The 26,793-nt window shown below is 63.5% G+C and overlaps 1 protein-coding gene across 5 annotated transcripts; it reads right to left on the bottom strand.

The window, feature by feature from the left end:
- Positions 1–909: 909 nt before the first annotated feature.
- ARHGEF40 (Rho guanine nucleotide exchange factor 40) lies at positions 910–26,747 on the bottom strand. Of its 5 annotated transcripts, XM_084645353.1 has the most exons (23): positions 26,693–26,746; positions 23,090–23,287; positions 19,854–22,245; positions 18,615–18,732; positions 18,046–18,151; positions 17,503–17,580; positions 16,955–17,071; positions 16,647–16,745; positions 16,141–16,268; positions 15,524–15,650; positions 15,207–15,335; positions 13,981–14,133; positions 12,713–13,482; positions 12,077–12,317; positions 11,702–11,788; positions 8,230–8,463; positions 7,390–7,560; positions 6,084–6,261; positions 5,278–5,382; positions 4,768–4,998; positions 4,286–4,389; positions 2,762–2,816; positions 910–2,483 (listed from the first exon to the last, which is right to left on the bottom strand). In XM_084645353.1, the coding sequence occupies exons 1-22, from the start codon at positions 26,711–26,713 to the stop codon at positions 2,775–2,777; spliced, it is 5,829 nt and encodes a 1,942-aa protein (XP_084501479.1). In that variant the 5' UTR covers positions 26,714–26,746; the 3' UTR covers positions 910–2,483; positions 2,762–2,774. The 5 variants fall into 5 exon arrangements, with proteins under 5 accessions (XP_084501479.1, XP_084501477.1, XP_084501481.1 ...); XM_084645351.1 differs by lacking the exon at positions 2,762–2,816 and having other exon boundaries at positions 26,693–26,747; XM_084645355.1 differs by lacking the exon at positions 4,768–4,998 and having other exon boundaries at positions 26,693–26,747.
- Positions 26,748–26,793: the final 46 nt, after the last annotated feature.

Here is a 26,793-nt window from a genome sequence, read left to right as displayed (position 1 = left end):
CCTGTCTCTCCCCTGGGGGTCACAGCCTCAGGGCCGGGAGTCTCTGGGCCTGTCTCTCCTGTGCGGTCACAGCCCTAGCACAGGGGAAGGAACAATCAGTTGCACACATACAAAATGGGAAATGACTGCCTAGGAAGGAGTACTGCAGAAAGGGATTTGGGGGTCAGAGTGGATCCCAAGCTAAATATGAGTCAACAGTGTAACACTGTGACAAAAAAAGCAAACCTCATTCTGGCCTGTATTAGCAGGAGTGTTGTAAGCAAGACATGAGAAGTAATTCTTCCGCTCTACTCTGCACTGATTAGGCCTCACCTGGAGTACCGAGTCCGTTTCTGGGTGCCACATTTCAGGAAAGATGGGGACAAATTGGAGAAAGTCCAGAGAACAGCAACAAAAATGATAAAATGTTTAGAAAACATGACCTATGAGGGCAGATTACACAAACCCAGTGTTCTCAGTCTGGAGAAGAGAAGACTGAGGGGGACATGATCACAGTTTTCAAATACATAAAAGGTTGTTACAGGGAGGAGGGAGAAAAATTGTTCTTCTTAACCTCTGAGGCCAGGACAAGAAGCAATGGGCTTAAATTGCAGCAAGGGAGGTTTAGGTTGGACATTAGGAAAAACTTCCTGTCAGGGTGGTTAAGCACTGGAATAAATTGCCCAGGGAGGTTGTGGAATCTCCATCATTGGAGCTGTTTACGAGCAGGTTAGACAAACACCTGTCAGGGATGGTCTAGATAATACGTAGTCCTGCCAGCAGCACAGGGGACTGGACTAGACGACCTCTAACAGTCCCTTCCAGTCATAGGATTTTATGGAGGCTGGGGCTGCTCTGGCGCGCCTGGATGCTGGCACACAGCTGGGTCCTGCAGTGGGACTGGCCACAGCACGGGAACAGAGACAGAGACAGCTGCCGGCATGGCTTTATTAATATGCAGGATATAAATGGCCGGGAGTCTGTACAGCGACCGGCTTCCTGGCTCCAAATGCAGTCACCCCAGCCCCTCCACCCCATAGTCGGGGGGGGCCTCAGTGCCAGGTCCTGAGGGCATGAGGCAGCAGCCTTCCAGTATACCTCTCATTCCTAGGCCAGGCCCCACAGGCTCCTGCTTCCCTGGCAGCCGCAGCCCCCACTCCTGCCGGCCCAGCTCCCTCAGTAAATATATTGTATATTATATACTCCTTAGTACTTGTATAAAGCTCCGGCCCCAAGAGCTGAATCCCCATGATGCTCCAGTCTGTCAGACAGAGAATTTCCCACAATGCTCTAATCCCTGAGCACAGAATGTCCCATGATGCTCCAGTATCCCCAGGACGGAATGTCCCAGGATGCTCCAGTCAGCCAGGCACTGAATTTCCCACGATGCTCCTGTATCCCCAGCAGGGAACATCCCATGATGCTCCAGTACACCAAGCACAGAATTTCCCATGATCTTCCAGTCGCTCCCAGCACAGTGTCTCACAATGCTCCAGTCTACCAGCCACTGAATTTCCCACAGTTCTCCAATCTCCCCAGAAGGGACTGTTCTATGATGCTCCAGTCTGCCAGGTAAAGACTTCCTGTGATGCTCCTGCCCCTGGCTGATGAGGCTGGGTCACCCCAGGGCCCTTGTGGCTGCCTTGCAGTAACCCTGGTGGCTACAGCTGCTTCAGAAGGGGAGTGGTGTGGACCTGGGCACGTGAAGGGGTTGTGGCATGTGGACACACGGCTGGGTGAGACAGGGATCAGTGTGTGCGTGGGCACGTGAAGGGGTTGTGGCATGTGGAGGCATGGCTGGCTGAGACAGGGATCAGTGTGGACCTGGGCACTGAAGGGGTTGTGGCACGTGGAGGCATGGCTGGGTGAGACAGGGATCAGTGTGGACCTGGGCACTGAAGGGGTTGTGGCACATGGAGGCACGGCTGGGTGAGACAGGGATCAGTATGCACATGAGTGGCAATCCTCATGGGGTCTGTGCACATGCACGGGGAGCTCGGTGAGTGTGCGGGGCCACGGGTGGGCACACTCGGGGTCCATGAGAGCAGGGTCCTCGTGCTAGCCAGGTGCTGGTGCTGGGGCAGTCCCAGGCCGTACTCAGGGTGCAGCTATCACTGCCCTTCTAGCCCCAGGCCAGCCCCACTGCTCTGACGCCCAGGCCAGACGGGTTTCCTGCCCACACCATCACTGTCTTTCCCCTCCCAGGCCATGGGGCACTGCACCCTCCACTGATACCCATTCCCCACCCCACATCGTAGCTACAGGGCCCTACTAGTCCCATGAAGGGTAAGGGGAGGACCCATGGGGCAGTGGCTGGGGGTCGTCTGGGGGCTCCATGCAGTGGGTGGGGAGGGAAGGATCTGTGGGGTACAGCCTGTGGGGTGCAGTGCCAGGGGTCTGCCAGGGGCTCAGACTGTCCTATTCCTGGCAGCCCCAGGGCTCCGATCCTGCCCCACGCAACCACGAGAGGCAAACAGCTTCCTGTGCAGGCTCCAGACCCAGCTCTGGGGGAGAGAGAGAGCAGGGTGAGTGCCAGGGAGGGGGGGACAGACACACAGGGAGGGGGGGACAGACACACGGGGAGGGGCAGACGGTCAGCGACAGTGGGGGGCAGATGGACACGAGGGGGACATGGGAGGGCAGACGGACACAGAGTGGGGGAGGAGGACTAGACAGATGGACAGACGCAGTGGGGAGGGGTGGGTGCCCCGCCCGTGTGCTGAAGCGGGGCAGACAGACACACAGACTGACGGGCGCCCAGGGGGCATCCCAGCCGCTGTACCTCGGCACCAGGGTCAGAGCGGGGTCGCCAAGTCGGGGGGGGCGTGGCCGTCTCTCTGGCAAACAAATAAAACACCATTTGTGAGGGTGCCAGGATCACTGTGGGGAGGGGGAGGGAATGGGGCTGGGAATGTGAAGCGGGGGTCAGGGTTGGAGATGGGGAGGAGAGAGGGTATCCCTGGGCCAGTGTGGAGGGTGGAGCTAGGGGTAAGGGCATGGGCGACAGGGTAGGGGTGGGAAGGTTGGGGGGTGCCTTGGTCCCATGTGGGGAACACAGATGGTGGCAGAAAAGAGCAGACTGGTTCTGAAATGGCAACCCCCAGAGCAGCCTCCCCTGGGAGCCAGCAGGCCTGGGGCCCCGCAGTGCCCAGGCCTGGGGCAGGGCAGAGCAGGGCTGGTGCAGGGGTGGAAATGGTAACCGGCCTGGGGCCCTGCAGTGCCCAGGCTTGGGGCAGGGCAGGGCAGGGCAGGGCAGGGCTGGTGCGGGGGTGGAAATGGTAACCGGCCTGGGACCCCGCAGTGCCTAGGCTTGGGGCAGGGCAGGGCTGGTGCGGGGGTGGAAATGGTAACCGGCCTGGGGCCCTGCAGTGCCCAGGCTTGGGGCAGGGCAGGGCAGGGCTGGTGCGGGGGTGGAAATGGTAACCGGCCTGGGACCCCGCAGTGCCTAGGCCTGGGGCAGGGCAGGGCAGGGCTGGTGCGGGGGTGGAAATGGTAACCGGCCTGGGGCCCTGCAGTGCCCAGGCTTGGGGCAGGGCAGGGCAGGGCAGGGCTGGTGCGGGGGTGGAAATGGTAACCGGCCTGGGACCCCGCAGTGCCTAGGCTTGGGGCAGGGCAGGGCAGGGCAGGGCTGGAGGTGGAGTGGAAACGTAACCGGCCTGGGGCCCCGCAGTGCCCAGGGCAGGGCAGGGCAGGGCAGGGCTAGGGGTGGGGTGGAAACGGTAACCGGCCTGGGGCCCCGCAGTGCCCAGGGTTGGAGCAGGGCAGGGCAGGGCAGGGCTGGGGTGGGGTGGAAACGGTAACCGGCCTGGGGCCCCGCAGAGCCCTGCCTGCAGTGCTGCCCATCCCCGGCCACTTACCAGGCAAGACAGTAATGCCCCCCGCACTCCTGTGAATTCAAATGCTCCCAATGCTCCCAGGAAAGATGCCAGCCCCTCCCAGAGAGCACAGCCAGACCGCCCACCAGCCAGCCATGCTCAGACAGACACACAGCCAGCTACGCAGAGACAGCCTGACAGAGACAGCCAGCCGGCCACGCACAGCCAGACATACAGCCAGTCTACCAGCCAGCCCTGCACAGACAGACTGAGCCAGAGAGACACACACGCACTGCCAGCAACATCCATGACCAATGGACGGACTGACAGCCGGACGGACCCTGCTCTGCAGCACAGCCCCCACCCTGGCAGCTCTGAGTGGGCGAAGTGAGGTGACAGCTGAGCCCCCTGGAGCCCCGAGAGCTGAGATGGGGATAGAGACAAAGACAGACACCTGCCCCACAGCCCCTGCTGTGCCCCCCTGTACTCACTGGCCGGCGCTGCACTGGGGCAGAACCCCTTGGCGACTCTGCCCGCCCGGGGGATGGCTCCCCCAGAGCCGGAGCAGCTCCTGAGCCAGCGGCTGTCTCGGATGCTGCAAGAGAACCATTGGGGTGGAGGGTGAGCCCAGGGACCCATGCCTGTGCCCGCCCAGACGCATTGCTGGGCATCACCACAGTGATTGGGCTACAGACCACAGAGCCATGTGTCAACAATAGGGACCAGCGTTGCCCCAGCAGCCTCGGTGTGGGGGAGAGGCAGAGACCCCCCCACATGTCTCCCACAAAGCCAGCCCACCACGCACTGACTCCACACAGCCCCAAACCCAGCCGTCTCTTTGAAGCAGCCACAACTCCCTGAATGCCAGGTGCCAGCCCTGTGTACCCTCCCCATGGAGCCAGCTTTCCCTCCACGGTTCCACCGAGCTCCCCAGAGACACCACCCCTGCAACCCTCCTGTCTTGTGGGCTCACTGCGGGGGATGTGCTTGACGTCCAGCTCCCACTCCTCCTCCTCCAGGTGCCCTGGCAGCGAGCAGGCCCCAGGGGAGCGCCCTGACGCAGGGGACACAGTGCTGGCATCGCAGATCAGGCCCAGGGGAGCAGGGCTGGGGCGGGGGGACGACGTGGCAGCCGGCGGGGAGCATGGGGCCCCGGCCCAGGGGTTGAAGGAAGAGACGGCCACAGAGGCACGGGTGCGGGCGGCTGCAGAGAGGGGATGAGAGAGCACCAGGGAAGAGACCCCCCCGAGCCCACAAAGGAGGCACCTCTCTGCTCCTAGAGACAGACTGCTCCCCAACCCTGCCCCCAGAGAGACAGCCTAAGGACCCCTCCCCTCCCCAGGAGACCCCATCACCCCTGCTGCTCCCAGAGTCCCCCCTCTCCGAGAGACTCCCTGCTGTGCTCCCAAGACGCCCCCAGAGTGACCCTGCCATGCTGACAGCCCCACACCCCACGGCACCCCCGCAACCCAGCCCCCCTCACCTCTGCCTGTGAGCAGGCTGCTCAGCAGGGCCTGGCTGGGGCTCTGGATGCTGACAAAGGGCTTGTCCCCGATGCCCATGGAGACCATCTCCTGGGTGTGCAGTTCTGGGCAGGACACACAGAGAGAGACTGTCACAACAGGGCAATGTGCCCCCATCCCAACTGGGACCATCCCCCAATCGCATCCCACCGGGGCCACTCCCTGACCCATCCCCCTCCTTCCCCATCACAACGGGGCCCACCCCCAATTCCATCCTGCTGGGGGTCACTCCCTCCGTCCCATCCCCCTCCTCCTTCTCTACCCCATCTCAGCAGGGCCCACCCCCCAATCCCATCCTACCTGGGCTACTCCCCATCCCATCCCCCTCCTTCCCCACCTCATCATAATGGGCCCACCCCCAAATCCCATCCCACCAGGACCATTCCCCATCCTGTCCCCCTCCTTCTCCACCCCATCACAATGTGCCCACCACCCCCCAGTTCCACCCTGCTGGGGCCATCTCAGCAGGGCCCATGCCCCCCATCCTCTCCTCTGCCTTGTCACAAGGCCCACATGTGTCCCTATGCATTACACCAAGGGCCGTGTCCCCCACCAATCCCATCCTCTCATTTTGCCATGCTGGTGCCCGTGTCCTCTTGCTTCCCCCAACCCATCACAATGAGAGCTACTCCTTCCCCCAATCCTGACACGCCAGAGCCCATGTACTCACCCCACAACCTCATCCCTCACGCCTCATCTCATTGCAGCCCCGGATCTCGTCCTACCTGTTCTCCCCATTCCTGCCCCCCCTACCACCTCCGCCTACCCTTGCTGAGCGTGGCCTGCCTCCACAGCAGCTGAGCCACGGCGCTGGTCCACTTGTGCTTCACCTCGGGTGAGGAGGCCTGCAGCGTGTAGGCCTCACGCAGCTTGCGACGCCGGAACCAGAGCTCGAATCGCAGCCCACTCTCCCCGATGTTCTCCGTCAGCCCCATATCCGCCGTCTGGGGGGCGGACAGCATGGCCAGGAGGTGAGACACACCTCGAAGGCCTGTTTGCAGTGCAGAGGCGGACCCATGGGGGAGGTAGTGCTGGGGGAGGAATGCTATGGGGCAGGGCAAGTGGTCTCCTGGGGCAGAGTGGGATGAGCCAGCACACCTCGAAGGCCTCTTTGCAGTGGGGGCAGATCCCCTGGAGTGGAACAGGATGGGGTGGGGCAGAGATCCCATGGGGTGGGGCAGGGTATCTTGAAGACCTGTTTGCAATATTGTGGTAGGGGTCCTATGGAGTTGGGCAGGGCAGTGCACCTTGAAGGCCTGCTTGAAGTCCTGGGAGAGAGGGCCGCATGGGGTGGGGCAGGGCTGGGGGAAGGGGTCCCAGGGAGTGGAGCAAGATCCTATGGGGTGGGGCAGGGAAGGAAGCCTATGAGACAGGGTAGTGCAGGGCAGGGGGAGATCCTACTGAGTGGGGCAGGATCCCATTGGGCAGGAAAGAGCAGGGTGGAACAAGGCAGGGGCAAGAGATCCCATAGGGCAGGGCAGAGTCGGGGGGACAAGGCAGGGGCAGGTGATCCCATGAGGTGGGATGGGATCCCATTGGGCAGGGCAAGGCATGGGGTGAACAAGGCAGGGAGAGAGGATCCCATGGGGCAGGGCAAGGCAAGGGGAGGGGATCCCATGGGGCGGGGCAGAGCGGGGGGAACAGGGCAGGGGCAGGAGATCCCAGGGGCGGGGCAGAGTGAACAGGGCAGGGGCAGGAGATCCCATGGGGTGGGGCAGAGCGGGGGAACAGGGCAGGGGCAGGAGATCCCATGGGGCGGGGCAGAGCAGGGGGAAAAGGGCAGGGGCAGGAGATCCCAGGGGCGGGGCAGAGCGGGGGAACAGGGCAGGGGCAGGAGATCCCAGGGGCGGGGCAGAGCGGGGGAAACAGGGCAGGGGCAGGAGATCCCATGGGGCAGGGCGGAGTGAACAGGGCAAGGGCAGGAGATCCCATGGGGTGGGGCAGAGCGGGGGAACAGGGCAGGGGCAGGAGATCCCAGGGGCGGGGCAGAGCGGGGGAAACAGGGCAGGGGCAGGAGATCCCAGGGGCGGGGCAGGGCAAGGCAGGGGGATCCCATGGGCAGGGTGGCGCACCTTGTAGGCCTGCTTGTAGACGTAGACGTCCAAGCCGCCCTCAGTGCCCTTGCGCTTGCTGAAGAGCAGCAGCTGCTCGAAGAGGAAGACGTGTCGATGGCACTTGCGGCGCCCGCGCAGCACGGTGAACTCGTCCCGGTGCAGCAGCTGCCCCTGTGCCTTCAGCTCCAGCTGTGGGGAGAGGAGATGCCGCGGGCAATGGGCAACCTCCCCGGGCCAGGCTCGCCACCCCCCGGGACGGAGCAGCGCACGCTGGGAGAGCCCCCGCCCGCCCCCTCGGGTAGGGACGGAGCAGCGCACGCTGGGCGAGCCCCCGCCCGCCCCCTCGGGTAGGGACGGAGCAGCGCACGCTGGGAGAGCCCCCGCCCGCCCCCTCGGGTAGGGACGGAGCAGCGCACGCTGGGCGAGCCCCCGCCCGCCCCCTCGGGTAGGGACGGAGCAGCGCACGCTGGGCGAGCCCCCGCCCGCCCCCTCGGGTAGGACGGAGCAGCGCACGCTGGGAGAGCCCCCGCCCGCCCCCTCGGGTAGGACGGAGCAGCGCACGCTGGGAGAGCCCCCGTCCGCCCCCTCGGGTAGGGACGGAGCAGCGCACGCTGGGAGAGCCCCTGCCCGCCCCCTCGGGTAGGGACGGAGCCCCTGGCTGCCCCCTTCTCTGCCCCACCCTTGTTAGGGATGGAGCAGTGCATGCTGGGAGATCCCCGGCCACCCGCTCTGGTAGGGATGGAGCAGGGCATGCTAGGAGAGCCCCTGGGGTCCCATCCCCCCAGGACAGAGCAGTGCATTTTGGGATGGCCTCTGGGCAGAGCAGTGCATGCGGGGATGGCCCTTGGCTACAGTCACCTCACAGCCCCGGATCTGCTCCATCGCCAGCAGGTTCCTGCCGTGCTGCACCTGGGACTCCAGCAGCTGCTGCGCTGCCCGCAAGGCCTCGCGCTCTGTCACCTGCTCCGGGTCCGTCTCCTGCAGCAGCTCCTCCAGAAAGTGCCCATAGTGCTCCAGCTGCTCCAGGGGCCTCTGCAGGGCACTTGCCAGCGCCGTGTCCTCCCAGGGACCTTCTAGGCTGCTGTGTGCCATCTGCGGGGAGGAGAGGAGCTGAGCACAGAGCCCACAAGCCGGGCTACTGCACCATCACTGCGGCTTCCAGATCCCAACAGCCGCCCAGACCAAGGAACGGAACCCACAGATCCTAGCTCCCAGACCCCAGCTCTAACCACTAGACCCCACTCCCTTCCTAGCACCAGGGCTAGAACCCAGGAGTGCTGGCTCACAGACTCCCTCGCTCTAACCACTAGACACCACTCCCTTCACAGGACCCATCCCCAATTAAATCATCCCAGCCAGGGCTTTGTCAAGCCTGACCTTAAAAACCTCTAAGGAAGGAGATTCTACCACCTCCCTAGGTAACACATTCCAGTGTTTCACCACCCTCTTAGTGAAAAAGTTTTTCCTAATATCCAACCTAAACCTCCCCCACTGCAACTTGAGACCATTACTCCTTGTCCTGTCCTCTTCCACCACTGAGAATAGTATAGAACCATCCTCTCTGGAACCACCTCTCAGGTAGTTGAAAGCAGCTATCAAATCCCCCCTCATTCTTCCCTTCCGCAGACTAAACAATCCCAGTTCCTTCAGCCTCTCCTCATAAGTCATGTGTTCCAGACCCCTAATCATTTTTGTTGCCCTTCGCTGGACTCTTTCCAATTTATCCACATCCTTCTTGTAGTGTGGGGCCCAAAACTGGACACAGTACTCCAGATGAGGCCTCACCAATGTCGAATAGAGGGGGATGATCACGTCCCTCGATCTGCTTGCTATGCCCCTACTTATACATCCCAAAATGCCATTGGCCTTCTTGGCAGCAAGGGCACACTGTTGACTCATATCCAGCTTCTCGTCCACTGTCACCCCTAGGTCCTTTTCCGCAGAACTGCTGCCCAGCCATTCGGTCCCTAGTCTGTAGCTGTGCATTGGGTTCTTCCGTCCTAAGTGCAGGACCCTGCACTTATCCTTATTGAACCTCATCAGATTTCTTTTGGCCCAATCCTCCAATTTGTCTAGGTCCCTCTGTATCCTGTCCCTGCCCTCCAGCGTATCTACCACTCCTCCCAGTTTAGTATCATCCGCAAATTTGCTGAGAGTGCAATCCACACCATCCTCCAGATCATTTATGAAGATATTGAACAAAACCGGCCCCAGGACTGACCCCTGGGGCACTCCACTTGACACCGGCTGCCAACTAGACATGGAGCCATTGATCACTACCCGTTGAGCCCGACAATCTAGCCAACTCTCTACCCACCTTATAGTGCATTCATCCAGCCCATACTTCTTTAACTTGCTGACAAGAATACTGTGGTAGACCGTGTCAAAAGCTTTGCTAAAGTCAAGATACAATACATCCACTGCTTTCCCTTCATCCACAGAACCAGTAATCTCATCATAGAAGGCAATTAGATTAGTCAGGCATGACCTTCCCTTGGTGAATCCATGCTGACTGTTCCTGATCACTTTCCTCTCATGCAAGTGCTTCAGGATTGATTCTTTGAGGACCTGCTCCATGATTTTTCCGGGGACTGAAGTGAGGCTGACTGGCCTGTAGTTCCCAGGATCCTCCTTCTTCCCTTTTTTAAAGATTGGCACTACATTAGCCTTTTTCCAGTCATCTGGGACTTCCCCCGTTCGCCACGAGTTTTCAAAGATAATGGCCAATGGCTCTGCAATCACAGCCGCCAGTTCCTTTAGCACTCTCGGATGCAACTCATCCGACCCCATGGACTTGTGCACGTCCAGCTTTTCTAAATAGTCCCTAACCACCTCTTTCTCCACAGAGGGCTGGCCATCTATTCCCCATGTTGTGATGCCCAGCGCAGCAGTCTGGGAGCTGACCTTGTTCGTGAAGACAGAGGCAAAAAAAGCATTGAGTACATTAGCTTTTTCCACATCCTCTGTCACTAGGTTGCCTCCCTCATTCATTAAGGGGCCCACATTTTCCTTGGCTTTCTTCTTGTTGCCAACATACCTGAAGAAACCCTTCTTGTTACTCTTAACATCTCTCGCTAGCTGCAGCTCCAGGTGCGATTTGGCCCTTCTAATTTCATTCCTACATGCCCGAGCAATATTTTTATACTCTTCCCTGGTCATATGTCCAACCTTCTACTTCTTCTAAGCTTCTTTTTTATGCTTAAGATCCGCTAGGATTTCACCGTTAAGCCAAGCCATATTTACTATTCTTTCGACACATCGGGATGGTTTGTCCCTGTAACCTCAACAGGGATTCCTTGAAATACAGCCAGCTCTCCTGGACTCCTTTCCCCTTCATGTTAGTCCCCCAGGGGATCCTACCCAACCGTTCCCTGAGGGAGTCGAAGTCTGCTTTCCTGAAGTCCAGGGTCCGTATCCTGCTGCTTACCTTTCTTCTCTGTGTCAGGATCCTGAACTCAACCAACTCATTGTCACTGCCTCCCAGATTCCCATCCACTTTTGCTTCCCCTACTAATTCTTCCCGGTTTGTGAGCAGCAGGTCAAGAAAAGCTCCCCCACAGTTGGCTCCTCTAGCACTTGCACCAGGAAATTGTCCCCTACGCTTTCCAAAAACTTCCTGGATTGTCTATGCACCGTTGTATTGCTCTCCCAGCAGATATCAGGAAAATTAAAGTCACCCATGAGAACCAGGGCATGTGATCTAGTAGCTTCCGCTAGTGGGGTTACCTAGGGAGGTGGTGGAATCTCCATCCTTAGAGGTTTTTATGGCCCTGTGACGACAGGCCCAGCTTGACAAAGCCCTGGCTGGGATAATTTATTTGGAGTTGGTCAAGCAGGGGGCTGGACCAGATGACCTCCTGAGGTTTCCTCCAACCCTAGTCTTCTATGATTCTATGAAAACCTCCTTTACTCACACCTCAGCCTGGGACAGTTCCTCAGATTGGTCACCTACAAAGAATGGCTCAGGTGTGGGAACATCCCTCACATGCTTTGCAATGAAGACCAATGCAAAGGATTTGTTTAGCTTTTCTGAAACCTCATCTGCCTCGAGTGCTCCTTTAGCACCTCAGATGTCCAGTGGCCCCATTGATTGTTTGGCAGGCTTCCTGCTTCTGATGTACTTAAAAAAGATTTGCTGTTTCTTTGTGTGTCTTTTGCTAGTTGCTCTTCAAATTCCTTTTTTGGCCTGTTCAGTTATACTTTTGCATTTGATGTGATAGAACCCAAGAGTCCTGAACTCCCAGCCCTGCCTGGCCTAACCACTAAACCCCACTCCCCTCCCAGAGCTCTGAGCTTCTCCATGGGAAGATGCAGGCAACACAGATAGTACCTTGTTGGCAGCTTGCTGAGAGGCCAGGGCCGCTTGGAGCTTCTGCCAGTTCTTCACGTAGAGAGCATAGAGACTGAATTGGTCCGCCTGGCGCAGAGAGTGATGGGGGAATTAGAGTCAACTTCAGCTTCACCACCTCCCCACAGCACAGGGGACACGGGGGAGACACAGAAGGGCTGGGCCAATGCAATTAGAGCAGGAACCCAGGGCAGATGGGCTGTGGCTCCTGCAGGGGTCTACTGGCATCTCCTAGGGAAGACGATGGGGGTGCCAGTGAGCAGCACTCATGCCTTGGGTGGGGGGAGGTGCCTGGGAGAGGGGCGTTCCGGAGGGAGGGTGGGGGTCCCCAGATGGGTCACGGGGCTGGACACTCACATATCGCAGGAAGCAGCCCCCTGCACGGAGTGGGTGGCTGGCGCAGCCCTGCAGCTCCTTCAGGAAGTAGGCGCGGTGGAAGCCCAGCAGCCGGTCGCGGGTGCCCTCCAAGGCACTGCACTCGCGTCTCAGCTCAGGGGGAACCTCCTGGCATCCCGACTCCAGGGCCAGCGACTCAGCCAGGCAGCCCAGATACTCCTGCTCCGAGGCAATCAGCTCTGCCACCAGCCTCTGCTGGGCGCTGGGAAGGAGAGGGGATGGGCATCAGAGAAGGGCCCTGTGCCCTACCCTGTGGGTGCTGATGAGCCTCCCACCCTGGGGCACTCCTACGTGCCGCCCATGGGTCACCCAGCCCGATGCTCCCCTCAATCCCATGGGCGACAGCCGTCCCATGGGTACTGATGGGCCCTGTGCCACAGTGGCCCCCACACCCTCACAGGTGCCAATGGGCCCTCCCCCCGATGGGCACCAACAGGTGGTGCCAGGGTGCACTTCTCTCAGACGGGGCAATGGGTCCCAGCGTGTGGGGTATTCAGGTCCCAGTGCGTATGTGGGGTGGCAGTTAGGGGTGGGGGCAGTGCCCAGAAGCCCCGGGTCCTGGTGTGGCGCAAATATCCCTCCTCCAGAGCGACTCACCCCAGGCGGCGTTTCCGCTCAGTGCTGGGCGTGCCCCCCCACGGCGCCTCGGCCCTCTGGGCACTGCTGCGGACCAGCATCACGTGCTCCCGGGGCGAGCAGGTCCGGTCCACCACCTCCTGGCTGCTCACTTCCAGCCCGCGGATGAGGACACTGGGGCGGGGAGGGCTGGGGCCAGGCTCGCTCAGTGCCCTCTGCGTGCTGGGGGGACCCCTGGGGGGAGGCTGGCAGGGGGGCAGTGTGCCCAGAGGCAGCGTGGGTGCCTGGAAGAAGGCAGCGGTGGGGGTGCTGGTGGGAGGGGGGCTCCGCTCTTCGTCGCTGGTCTCCACGGGGTCCCTAGGGGACGCCAGTGAGTGGCAAGAGGGCACCTCGCACAGGCCAGGGGAGAGGCTGCCAGGCGGGGGCAGCAGGCAGCTCATGCTGCGGGAGGAGCCCAGGCTGGTGTCCAGGCCCCTCGTTGGGCGCTGCGGTGAGCAGGAGGTGCTGGTGCTGTCAGCACGGCGCCGGGGCGGGGGCCCAGTCTGCCATGCCACTTCCAGCCGCCGCTGCAGGAGGTGCCCCAGCTCCTGGCAGCGGGCCCGGCAGCGCCCCAGCTCCCGCAGCGCCCAGGGGTTCTGCACTGCCAGCCCACGCATCTCCTGGAAGGCGCCGTCCGAGATCTCGCCATGCTGCTGGCAGTACCGGCCCAGCGCCCCCAGCACCACCTCCGGCCCTGCGCCGTCCTCAATGGCCGACAGGCGCCGGGCGCCCTCCAGGGCCCAGGCCTGAGCCTACGAAAGAGGGCAGGAGAGACGGGGTGAGAGTGACGCAGGCCATGGGGGACAGGGAGCGGGGTCAGGGGGACGCAGGCCAGGGGAGACGGGGGGACGCAGGCCAGGGGAGACGGGGAGCCGGCACCAGGATCAGAGTGATGCAGGCCATGGGGGATGGGGAGCTAATGGTGGGGGGGAGAGCGGGGAGGAAGAAGGGGGGCGGGAAAGGGAGCCAGGGACAGGGGGGATGGGAAGCCCTGCAATGGAAATGGGCAGGAATGACAAATGGACCCAGGAAAATCACACCCCCTCCCCCGCCCAATGTGTGATGCTGCCCTGGGGGCATCCACACCCGCCTCTGGCATGGATAGCGGGGCTGGGCTGCCTCAGATGTGGAGTCGGCTCCCCTGCCAGGAACACGCCCCTGGGCTGAACTAAGCTGGATGCTAAAGGGGAAAGGAGGGATGGGGCAGGCACAGACAGACAGACAGAGGGAGCACGCGGAGCGGCTGGCACCTGCTGCAGGAAGCGGTGCAGCCGCAGGGCACTGTGCATGGTGTGCGCACAGCTCTCCAGCCGGCGCGCGAAGCTCTCCAGCTGCTGCCCCTCAGGGGCCAGGACCCCGTCACCAGCCAGACGCAGAGCCTCATGCCCCCGGGCCAGCCATTCCTGGGGGAGAGAGGAGGAGACCCTATGCTCCAGACTCCCGCCAGCACAGAGTGCCCCACGGAGCTGACGCCCCTCAGACACAAACCCCGCCCAGTCCCATGTGGAGCACCCATAGAGCACGTGCCCCCCCCAGTATAGAGCCCCCCACAGACCCAATGCACACCCCACAGCATAGAGCCAATGCTCCCCCACCCTTAGTATGGGGAGTCCTGAAGAGTTAATGCACCCCCAGCCCCATATGGAGCACCCCACAGAGCCCATGTCCCCCCCAGTATAGAGCCCCCCACAGACGCAACGCACGCCCCACAGCATAGAGCAACTGGATGCTCTATGCCTGCCCACTCTCAGCCCAATGCCTGCCTACCCTGCGGAGCCGATGTCCCCCAAATACGATGCACCCCACAGAGCCGACACCCCCCCGTCACAGAATGGCGCACCCCGCAGAGCCAACGCACCCCCCACCCTCAGTACGGCATACCCCGCAGAGCCAATGGGCCCCCCCGAAACAGCTCACCCCGCAGAGACGAAGCAACCCCCCCACCCTCAGTATGGCGTGCCTGGCAGAGATGACACCGCCCACACTCAATACGTTGCATCCTGCAGATGCAATACAGCCCCACTCATTACAGCGTGCCCCGTAAAGCTCAGGCTCCCCCACCCTTGCTATGGCACGCCTTGCAGAGCTGATCTGCTCCCCCTCAATATGGTGCATCCCGCAGGGCAACCCCCCTCATTACAGTGCCCCGCAGAGCCTACGCCACCCCCCCAGGACAGAGAGCCCCACAGAGCCTACGCCACCCCCCCAGGACAGAGAGCCCCACAGAGCCTACGCCAGCCCCCCAGGACAGAGAGCCCCACAGAGCCTACGCCAGCCCCCCAGGACAGAGAACCCCACAGAGCTGGCACCCCCCGGTATGTAGTGTCCCACAGAACCAGGCCTCCCAGTATGCAGCGCCCCACCCACACTCTTCTCCTCAGGGTCCCAGCCCCCAATAACACCCACATGGGGGTGTGTACCTGCAGATCCCTCTGTGCAGCACTCAAGTGGGGGAGGGGGCAGGGAAGTGTCTCACCTTGGCAAGGGTGTGAAAAGCCTCAAACTTCGCCAGCGTCTCCTCCACGGTCAACAACGAATCCCCCACCCCCATGGGGGTGAATCCTGCCAGCGCCTGCTCCCCATGGTCAGCCAGCCAGCCCACCACCTGCCAGGACAGGGGGTGAGAGCAACAAGAACGGGCAGGGGGGCAGGCATGTGAGGGTCAGCACCCCAGGCATGGCGGGGGAGAGGACATGGGGGCTGCCAGACTGCTGGGCATGGGAGTTGGGAGGGAACCTGTGGGGGGGCAGTGAGGGGGGAAGGTCACTAGGGGAGGTAGCAGAGGGGTACTACCTGTGTCATCTGCCGGCGGCTCCTCTCCTGCTCCAGATCCCCCAGGCACCGATTGCTGAGCTGCACCAGCCTATGAATGGCGTCGTCCACCTCCTGATACAAGCTGACAGCCCTCATGGCTTGGCCACTGCGCATGGGAGAGGATGTCAGTCCCTGCCCCACGCGCCGCCCCCCGTGCCATCCCACTGCCCCATGCGCCATCCCCCTGCCCCACGCATTGCCCCCTCACTGCCAGCCCCACGCTTGCCCAGCCACCCCTACGCTGCCAACTCCATCTAGCAACCGCCACACCCTGCCAGCCCCCCACACTGTGGCCTGGGGACAGCAAATAGCATGTCACTCCCTGCCTCTCACATCACCATGCCGCCAACCTCGGCCCCTGCCCCTCCTCCCTCGACCCCGCTCTGCCAGGCCACAGGGTATGGGGCAGTTTCGCAAGCAAGCATGTGTATAAGGCGGGCAGAGACCACCTCTCCCAACTACAGTGAGAGAACTCTGGCACAGGGGCCATCCCCCAGCATAGGTTGTCGGGACACACCCCGTGTGGGGCCTGATGCCCTCCCATTGTGAGGCCTGGTGTGCCCTCCCGTCCCTTTGGGATGTGGGACAGGTGTCACCTGCAGGTCCCTGATGAGGACAGTTGAGCCAGCAGGGACCCCCCACTGCTCTGCAACTCCAGCAACCGTGGGTCTGACAGCAGCTTCTGCATGGCATCCTTGTGTCCGGAGATCCGCACAGAGAGCGCCTGCGGGCACATAACAGTGAGCAATACAACGCCCCCCTGCACAGCCAGCCTGCCCGGCCCAGAACCTCCAACCCAGCCCAGCCCAGCCCCCCCTGCCCAGCCAGCCCCTGGTCCAGAGCCCCCCGAACAGCCGGTCCGGCCCAGAGCCCCCTCAGGAAGGCCAAGGGGGCCCTGCAGGGGCTGGAGAGTCACATGGGGAGAGCCAGGGAGGCCTGGAAGACTGTGTGGGAATACAGGGTGGCAGGAGACTTGTAGGGGGAGGGCAGGACAGCTGCAGCAGGGCTGGGGAGCAGGGGAGTCATGGGAAGGCCAGGGGGCACCGAGCTGCAAGGGGACCATGGGTTAGGGGCAGGCGAGCTGCATGGGGGTGTCACGTACCTCGTCGCCCTCGGCCAATTCTGATGCCTCCAACTTGGCACTGGCCACTTGCACTGACTGGATCACACCCTGGCAAAGCCCACAGAGCCCCTCCAGCGCCTGCAGGGAGAGACAGCGGGCAGTGGGGGGACACAGACCCCTGGAGGAGATGGCAGGAAGAGGGGCTGGGGCTCAGTCAGGGGTACTGCGGTGGGGAATGTGCCACCCCTGGTTAGTGGGAGGTTGTGCGACATGGGGTGCTGCAGGGGGCAGGGGTTGTGGAGGTGTTGGGGTGCTGGAGGGTTATGGGGGTCACTCCTAGCTCTCACCTGGCACATCTCCACCCACTGGGTCTGTGAGTGCTGCAGGGTCCCACCTAGAGTTGGCTGCAGCTGCTCTGGGTCCACGAACTGGGGCAGGTCGCTTGGGGAGAGCACAAGTGCTTCCTGGGGAAGGGAGCAGGGCGTCACCAAGCAAGGAACTCCCACTGCCCCCCCAGCCAGGGGAAAACCTGCCACCCCTCTGCTCCCAGGCAGGGAACCCCCTCCTATTATCCCCCCTCCAGGCAGGGAACCCCCTCCCATTATCCCCCTATGACAGGGAATTCCCCCCCACACACCTCCTCCCAGCTGTACCTGCCAGGCAGGAAACCCGCTCCATTATCCCCCCTCTGGGCAGGGAACCCTCTCCCATTATTCCCCCCCCCCGCCCCCGACAGGGAACTCCCTCCCATTATCCCTCCCCAGGCAGGGAATCCCCCCCACACCCTCCCAACTGCACCTTCCAGGCAGGAAACCCTTCCCATTCAGCACTCTCACTCTGGTTCAGGTGCTGTCAGTCCTTCCTACCCCACCCCTGACCCCCTGGCACCCCCTACCTGAATGAGGGGCAGCTCCTCATGGCCCACCAGTGGGGCCAGCACCAGCAGGCGGCTCACAAGAGCTGGTGACACCTCCTGCAGGGCAAGACGAAATCAAGCTGCCGCCCCAGTGCCCAGGGCAGGGGGATGTGTGGGGGGCAGGTAGGGGTCACAGTTGTTCTTTGGAGTCCTTGCAGGGCTGGCAGCAGGGTGGGGAGGGGCCATGCCAAGGTGCAGGCAGTGGGGGGAGCTTTGCGCTGTTGGGGGGTGGGGAGCAGCATGGGGCCATGTGGGGGGCGGTGCAGGCTGTCGGCAGGGAGCCATGCGCGGTAGGGAGGAGCAGCAGGTACCCTGTGGGAGGCAAGCAAGGGGTGGGGAGGGGTCATGGCAGGGGAAGCTGGGTGGCTGTGCTGGGTCCTCGTGCAGGAGGTGGCGAGGCAGGGCTGGGCTCCGCAGGGGGGCTGGGGCGCAGTGCTGGGAGAACCAGAGAACCGTTAGAGGGCGTAGGAAGGGGGTATGCAGGTGGGGGGCAGTGTTGGGGGGGTCTGTCCGGGGCAGTACCTGCAGCTCCTGCAGGGCTGGCAGCAGTGCAGGGGGATGGGGGGACAGAGCCCCCCCTTGCCGCAGATCCAGCAGCACCGTCAGCCCCAGCTCCTGCTGCTCCTTCCTACAGGGGAGAGGACAGTGAGGGGTTAATGGGGTGAGAGCTCTCACCCCCCATAGGAGATGAGGGAGCAGAAATGGGGCGAGGTGTGTGGCATGGGGCAGTTGTGGGGGTGTATGGAGGACAATGTGGGGTTGGTGTAGGGGATGCAATGGCCTGGGGGTTTATGTAGGGAGCATGGGGGATGGTGTGACAAGTGGGGATGAGGGTGTGGGGGCTGTGTGGAAGGAGCTAGTGGGGGGGAAGATGTGAAAAGTGGGGGGACATATGTGGGAGGACTGGGGTCTCCCTGTTGTCATTACCTGAGCAGCGAATGCAGGTATCACAGGGCTTGCCTCAGCTCCCCATGAGCTGGGAGGAGTTGGCGTAGGGATGGGGAGGGTCAGCAGGGATCCGTGTGTGTGGGGGGGGGTAGGGATGCAGGGGGATGGATGTGGGAGGACGGGGGTCTCCCCGTTGGTGTTACCTGAGCAGTGAATGCAGGTATCGCAGGGCCTGGCTCAGCTCCCCCTGAGCTGGGGCTGACTCCCCTGGGGGCTGGGGGGTGACGGTCAGCAAGGCCCTTCCCATCCGGTCTACTCCGCCTGCAGGGGCAAGGCAGGGTGAAGGAGACTGTGTGCCTGGGCAGGGCCTGTGACACCCCTGCCAGGAGCATGGCAGAGGGAGGACAGCTGTGGGGCAGCCCTAGGGTGGTGGGAGCAAGCAGTTCTATTCTGCGCTCCCAGAAGCTAGGCCAAGCAGGAGGAGCGGCTGCTTGGGGTCTTCCCTGCGCTTGATGTGAGCTTGCAGGTGGCAGAAGGGGAGTTTCTCCCCCACAGCCTCTCCACAAAGGGGAACAGAGGATCCCAGAGGAAAACGTTCCTCCATGACCCCTACAGACCCCTCCCCAGTGCACTGCACTCTCCCTGCCCCCAGCAGGAACCCCCATCCCCGCCCCGCCGCCCTTGCTCTGTTCCCCTGTGGTGCCAGGCACCTAGCTCTGCCCCTTGGGAGATGCCCAGCTGTAGAAAACCCCTGCCCCAGACAACCAGGCCATGGCACTGAACCCAGCAGCAGCCTTTCCCTCAGACAGCCACTGCCTCCTTCCCATGCCATGGCTCCCCACGAGGCCGCCAGACCAGAGGGGCGTGGACAGCACAGCGTGGCACAGCGTGGCACAACCAGGGGTTGCATGCTCTGTTCATTTGCCCCAGTAGCTGGTGGCTGAGCCCTCTTTCTGACCCCTGCCCCAGGGGCTGCACCCACATTACCGTATCTGCCTGTAAAGGAGGGGCTGAGGCCAGGCTGCCTGGGAAGGGAATGGAAATAATGAACCCAGCAAGAAGCACGAGGGGGCAACTCAGGGCCCCCAGCCAAGGGGCTCCAGGCCCGTGGGCACACATTCTGTCCAAGACCAAAGCACCTCTAGACCCCAGGACCCCCTAGCTCCCACCCAGCGCCCTCTCTGCTGGGCCACAGCCCATCCGGGCATTGGCACTGGGCTTTCCTTGGCCTGGCTGGCTCCAGGACGCCAGGTTTGTCCAGGCAGCTCCCTCAGCGCACTTAGGGCGACAGGGCACCAGGTCCAAGCGGAGAAGGGGAGTGGACCTGCATCAAGGCAACAGGAGGGATGTGAGGGTGGGGTGCTGCTACACCAGGCTCTGGGGTGCCAGCCCTCCCCCGTCCAGGTGCCTAGCCGCTAACCAGCATAGGTGCGGGCACTCACCTGTCAGCTGGAAGATGCCTGAGCCCAAAAGCTCCCAGTCTACATCTTGCTCCACAGGGGCCGAGGTGGGGGGCAAGGATTCCACGGGGCAGCTGGTTCCTGCACCCCCCGTGAGGGGCAAAGCACTCTTCACAAAGGGGGCTGTGCCAGCACCAATGGCCTCTGTCCTCTCCAGGGGTCTGGGGGCAGCCTCTTCCTCTGCGCCTGTGGGGACTGCAGCCTCTGCCAGGGCCGCTGTGAGGGCCCCCTGCCCGGGGCAGTCAGCACGAGTCTCTTCCTCTTGGCTGGGGGGGATGGACCCCTCTCCTGAGGTGAGGGCAACGGGGAGTCTGGTGACAGAGGGGCTGTCTGGCTCTGTGCTGCTGGGGGGGATGCCTCCTTCTCCTGGGGTGGGGGCAATGGGGAGTCTGGTGCCAGAGGGGCTGTCTGGCTCTGTCCTGCTGGGGGGGACGCCTCCTTCTCCTGGGGTGGGGACAACGGGCAGTCCAGTGCCAGAGGGGCTGTCCCGTTCTGTGCTGCTGGGGGGAATGCCCCTTTCTCCTGGGGTGGGAGCAACAGGGGGTCCAGTGCCAGAGGGGCTGTCCCGTTCTGTGCTGCTGGGGGGAATGCCCCCTTCTCCTGGGGTGGGAGCAACAGGGAGTCCAGTGCCAGAGGGGCTGCCTCCTTCTGTGCTGCTGGGGGGAACACCCCCTTCTTTGGTGGTGGGGGGGATGCCCCCCTCTCCTGGGGCGGAGGTAATGGGCAGTCTGGTGCCAGAGGGGCTGCCCTCCTTTTTGGTGCTTGGGGGGATGTCCCCCTCTCTTGGGGTGGGGACAACAGGGAGTCTGGTGCCAGCAGGGATACCGCCCTCTTTGGTGCCAGCCGGGGCATCCCCCACCCCTGTCCCAGGAGACCCAGGCTCCTTCCAATCCACATTGGTGGGGCAGCCTCTCCCTCCCCACTTTCTCCTTCTGCGGTTGCCCTTGGCAGCCCGGTGTGGCAGCCCCGCAGCAGAGTCCCCAATGGCCCCTTGCTGGGGGCTAGTCCTGGCTCCTGGTGGCTCTGCTCTGGCTGACCTCAGGTCAGCACTGGAAGCCTCATGCTGGGGGCTGCTCGGCCTTGAAAGACCCTGGCTCTGTGCCTGCTGCCCAGGGCTAGGCCATGCAGCTGGCCAGGTCGCCTGCCCCCCTCCCTCACTAAGTCCCTGCACCTCAGCCACAGTGCTGGGCTGGGGAGAGATGGCTGGGGTGCCAGGGTCCCTGCTCTGCTGTTCCTCCCCGAGGCTGCAATCCCCTCCTTTCTGCCTCTCCTCAGGGACCCCATCCCGCTGCTTCTCCTCAGGGTCCCGGCCCCGCTGCTCCTCCTTGAAGCTGGGATCCCCCACATGTTGCCCCTCCCCAAGGTCCTCAGCACGCTGCTCCTCCCTGAGGCTGAGATCCCCTTCCCGCTGCCCCTCTGGAGGGTCCCCACCGCGCTGCTTGTCCCCCCCCAGACTGGGATCCCCTGCCTTCTCCCCAGTGTCTCCTCCCCACTGCCTCTCCCCAGGCAGACGCCCCACTTTGCCCCGACTCTGTGCTGCCACTTTGTGTGCAGGGCCTCCCCGATCCTGCCCATCCCCCTGGCTGACCCTCGGCCCTCCAGTCTCCCCGTATGGCCTCTGTAGGTCCCAGCCCCGGAGGAGCCCTGCTTGGCCGGGATCTGCCCCTGGCCGCCCCCCTTCCCAGGTCCTGCGGGGCCGGTTCCTGGGCAGAGTCTCCTCCCGGCTGGGCTTGTGGTGCAGCCAGGCACGGTGGCGCCGGTTGCGGCCTTTGCCCTGGCCCTTGCGGGCGGGCAGGGTGCGGGTCTGGGAACTGGGGGACACTGGGGTTGGGGGGGCATCATGACGTGGCGGGCTGATTTCCAGGAGCTGCACGTACTCCCCCTCCAGGCCCACACCTTCCGCCTCCTGGCTCTCCCCGCCTGAGTGGCGCCCATCCCCAGGGCTGCGAGCCCCCAGCACCTCAGGGCTGCGGCCCGGCAGGCAACGCCGCCCCACCATGAAGCTGCCTTGGTGCACAAACTGCGGGCAGATGAGTTCGGTCCAGGGCAGGCGCAGCACCCGCTCTTCAGCGGCCAGCAGGCAACGCTCCAGCCGCCCGGCCCGCCGGTCTTTGTTGATGCCGTTCAGCCACTCGGCAGTGAAGAGGAAGGGGTAGGCGTCAGGCAGCACCGGCAGCTCCTGCACGCTGCGCCCGTCCGGCGACAGGCACTTGAGTACCAGGCGGGGGGCATGAGACAGGTAGGGGGCCACCTGCAGGTAGAAGTCGCCAGGACACAGCTGCTGCCAGGGCAGGGAGCTGAGCTGCACCACGACCTTCTCGTGCAGACAGAGCGGCCACCCCTCGTGACAGAACACAAACCCGCTGTACTGGGCCTGAGGGGGGAGAGGGACAGAGTCAGGGGGCAGCCCAACCTGGGGCACCCGGTCCTGCGCCTGCGAGGCCAGATGCGTCCCTCCACGCGCTGGGCCTGGCCGCAAACCGCTCCACACACCAGGCCCACAGACAGGCAGACAGACACCCCTCCACGTGCTGGGCCCACAGACTGACACACACCCCTGTATGCACTGGGCCTGTAGCTGCATGCCCTCTCCAAGCACCGGACCCACAGACGCACGCCCCCTCCATGCGCCAGGCCCTCAGACAGACGCACGCCCCCTCCATGCTCCGGGTCCGAGGACAGATGCACGCCCCCCCAATGCTCTGGGTCCGAGGACAGATGCACGCCCCCCAATCCTCCGGGTCCGAGGACAGATGCACGCCCCCTCCATGCTCCGCGTCTGCAGACAGACGCACGCCCCCTCCATGCGCTGAGCCCACAGACTGACGCACACCCCTGCATGTATTGGGCCTGTAGCCACACATACTCTCCACGCACCAGCACACAGACAGAAGCCCCTCAATGGGCCAGGCCCACAGAGGCATTCCCCTCCATACGCTAGGCCTATGGACAGACACCCCTCAGTGCACCAGGCCCACAGACAGATGCACGCCACCTCCATGTGCCAGACCCACAGACAGACGGCCCTCCACCTGCCGGGCCCATGGACAGACAGACGCCCCCTCCGTGAGCTGGTCCTGTAGACAGACACATGCCCCCCCATGCATCAGGCCTGCAAACAGACACACAACCCTCCATGCACCGGGCCAAACCCACACCTTTGCACACATTGGGCCAGATACACGTGGATGGACAGATGGAGGGACAGACAGACTCACACAGGCCTCCTGTTGAATGCGTGCCAGGATGTGCTTGGCCGGTATGAGGAACTCAATGGTGTAGTGCAGGGCATCCTCCCGGTACGTTCGCTCCACCACCTCGAACACCTGCCCCAGCAGGGTGGGCGCTGTGGCCGCAAAGGGCGGGTACAGGGCCGAGAGTGTGTTCTGCACGCAGTCCTCCACTGGCTCGGGCTCCTGCGGGGAAGGGCAACACAGCACTGCCCTAAAGACTAGTCACACTCTTCTCCTAGCTCAGAGAGACGACCCAGAAGTCTTGGTGCACAGCTCCCAGGCCCCCTGCTCCATCCCACTAGACCCCACCACCTCTCAGCTCAGAGAGAGAACCCAGGAGTCCTGGCTCCCAGATCCCCAGCTCTAACCCGCTCTCCTCCCAGACCTCGCCCAGCTGAGGCCCTGAGGTGTGGGAAGGCGCTGTGCAGCGTGTACTAAACAGCCCAGCTCCCGTTATGGGCCAGGGCCCTGCCCACACAAGGGTGCCAAGCCCAGTCCAAGCTAGCCGACAGCGTGAGCACAGCTGGGCTGGGCCAGGGAGCCGAGCACAGCCCCTGCACCAGCTGCAAGCCATTAACGGCGCTGAGCTCATTCCTTCCGCAGCGCACAAGGCCAGGAAACTGCCATGGGGAGGGGAGAGCTCTGTCTAGACTCCGCTCCTCACACCCCATCAGCTGGCACCGGTGCCAAGTGAGGGCAGGGACCAGCCCTCAGCATCTATCTCCAAGTCCATACCCAACTCAGAGGGGGCCTGCGCCCACACAGACATCACCTCAGCCCTCTGCCCCACACAGAGCAGGCACTGGTTAGGGTTGGGGAACTGGCCCCTGGCCATCTATCCCCATCACCATACCCCGCTCAGGGCAGGACAGCCCCACAATACCCCAGTCCCCTGCTCCCCACAGCACTGGCCAGGAGTGAGGGAATTGGAGAGGGAAATCTCTACTGTAGACAGACACATGCAACTTCCCAGTGCTGCGAGCTTCCTTGTGACAGTGCCCAGCTGGAAACTCTAGGCAACGCAAGCTACCCCACGCAGTGCCCAAATGGAGACCCTTGTGCTGCAAGCTTCCCTGTGACAGTGCCCAGCCAGGGACCCCTGGCCCCAGGGCGATCCCCACCACCCAGCCCCCACCAGGGTGACTCCCTATGAGACAGACAGACACGCCCCATCCAGTGCCTCCCGTCCAACTCCTGTATAAACACAGCTCACAGGAGTGTCCCCTCCCAGCTCTTGGCATTCCCTGTGTACAGGACGGCGCAAGGACAACCAGAGAATCCAGGGAGAGACATGGGTGGGGGGGGGGGGGGAGACTAGGAGCTGCGGGAGGCAGATGGACCCTTGATAGCCAGAGAGTCCTGGCCAGAAGAGAGGTGGATGGGGGGTACTTACAGAGCCCTGGCCGGGCAGAAGGGGTAGAGGGGGACTGGAGTGCTGGAACAGTTTTTATAGTGGGAATGCTGAGAGCCATTTAACCAAACTGTAAACCCAGTATATAATGGAAACCATTTTGAGCCAGAGGGTGCGGCAGCACCCCCATAACCCCTAGTTCCAGCACCAATGGAAGGAGACACCCGGGAAACCCTGTCCGGCTGAAGAGATGGAGGGGTGGCACCCAGGGAGCCTTGGCCGGAGGGGACTGGATGGGGGATACCCGGGGAGCCCAGGCCAGTGCTGGGTGGGCGATATCCCAGGGGCCCTGACCCGGTTAAGTTGGATGGGGGGTAACCAGGGGCCCTGGCCAGGCAGGGGCTGGGTGGGGGGTACCTGGGGAGCCCTGGCCGGGCAGGGACTGGGTGGGAGATACCCGAGGGGCCCTGACCAGGTTAAGTTGGATGCGGGGTATCCTGGGGCCCTGGCTGAGAGAAGGAGGGGTGGGGGTTACCTGGGGGGCCGTGACTGGGAGGAGGCTGGGTGGGGGATATCCGAGGGGCCCTGACCAGGTTAAGTTGGATATGGGGTATCCAGGGCCCCTGGCCAGAAGGAGGGGTGGGAGTTACGGGGGGGGGGCCTGGCCAGGTCGGGACTGGGTGGGGGGTATCTAGGGGGCCCTGGCCAGGAGAAGGAGGGGTGGGGGTTACCCGGTGGGCCCTGACCAGGTTAAGTTGGATGGGGGGTACCCGGGGGGGCCCTGGCCAGGTTAAGTTGGATGGCAGGTATCCGGGGGGGCCTGGCCAGGTTAAGTTGGATGGCAGGTATCCGGGGGGGCCTGGCCGGGCGGGGGCTGGGTGGGGGTTACCCGGGGGGGCCCTGGCCAGGTTAAGTTGGATGGCAGGTATCCGGGGGGGCCTGGCCGGGCGGGGACTGGGTGGGGGTTACCCGGGGGGGCCCTGGCCAGGTTAAGTTGGATGGCAGGTATCCGGGGGGGCCTGGCCGGGCGGGGGCTGGGTGGGGGTTACCCGGGGGGGCCCTGGCCAGGTTAAGTTGGATGGCAGGTATCCGGGGGGGCCTGGCCGGGCGGGGACTGGGTGGGGGTTACCCGGGGGGGCCCTGGCCAGGTTAAGTTGGATGGCAGGTATCCGGGGGGGCCTGGCCAGGTTAAGTTGGATGGCAGGTATCCGGGGGGGCCTGGCCGGGCGGGGGCTGGGTGGGGGTTACCCGGGGGGGCCCTGGCCAGGTTAAGTTGGATGGCAGGTATCCGGGGGGGCCTGGCCGGGCGGGGGCTGGGTGGGGGTTACCCGGGGGGGCCCTGGCCAGGTTAAGTTGGATGGCAGGTATCCGGGGGGGCCTGGCCGGGCGGGGACTGGGTGGGGGTTACCCGGGGGGGCCCTGGCCAGGTTAAGTTGGATGGCAGGTATCCGGGGGGGCCTGGCCAGGTTAAGTTGGATGGCAGGTATCCGGGGGGGCCTGGCCGGGCGGGGGCTGGGTGGGGGTTACCCGGGGGGGCCCTGGCCAGGTTAAGTTGGATGGCAGGTATCCGGGGGGGCCTGGCCGGGCGGGAGTTGGGTGGGGGGCCCTGGCCGGGCGGGAGTTGGATAAGGGGTACCCGGGGGGGGCCTGGCCGGGAGGTGGCAGGGGCTGGTGGGGGTTCCCCTGGGGGCCCTGGCCGGGCGGCGATACTGACCATGGCGCACCCAGTGCGCTCCCCGTGCCGGGCGCTGGGGCTCGCCCCCCCATGGGCCGCAGCGGCTCGGTCCCGCTAGACGCCTCCGGCCACCGGGCTGGACTGGAGCCGCTCACGCAGGACGGGGCCCCGCCAAGGGGGACGCCGAGACGCAGGCGGCGGCGGGCGGTGCCGGGCAGCGGACCCGAGCTCCGCGCGACCGAGGCACGCCCAGACCGGGACCCCTACACAGCCCCAATCTGCCCGGAACCCCCTAACCTGGCCTGGGGCCCCCAGAACCCGGATCGGCTCCCCCGTGTACCCCTACCACTGGAATAACCCTGACTCCGCCGCGCACCCCCAATGCACCCCAAGCCAGGACCCTCCAGCCTAACTACCTGGGGGCCCCCAAACCCCCTGCGGATAGAGCCCCCCAAGGGAGCTCCCAACCCTTACCCCCCGACCCCCTACAGCCTTGCATGGGAGCCCCATACCACCACCCTGGGGAAACCCTCCACAGCAACCTCGCAAGAAGATCCCCTACCTGTGGGTAGTCCCTCCTCATCCCTGTCACTCCATAGACCCTGCCGGATCTAGGGATCCCCCTCCCAACACACACCCTGTCCTATCCAGGGACACCCCCCC

Source organism: Lepidochelys olivacea (assembly GCF_965140295.1).
Source record: "Lepidochelys olivacea isolate rLepOli2 genome assembly, chromosome: 13".
In the NCBI taxonomy this organism is placed as follows: domain Eukaryota; kingdom Metazoa; phylum Chordata; order Testudines; family Cheloniidae; genus Lepidochelys; species Lepidochelys olivacea.
The sequence above is the reverse complement of the archived record's forward strand: the minus strand, read 5'-3'. Positions and strand labels throughout refer to the sequence as shown.

Coding starts and splice junctions, on each gene's coding strand:
- ARHGEF40 (XM_084645351.1), bottom strand. CDS start 26,713: ATGAGGAGGGACTACCCACAG. Junction 14,134..15,206: donor CTTTTCACACCCTTGCCAAG/GTGAGACACTTC, acceptor TCTCTCCCCCAG/GAATGGCTGGCCCGGGGGCA. Junction 4,390..4,767: donor CGTCAAGCACATCCCCCGCA/GTGAGCCCACAA, acceptor GTTCTCTTGCAG/CATCCGAGACAGCCGCTGGC.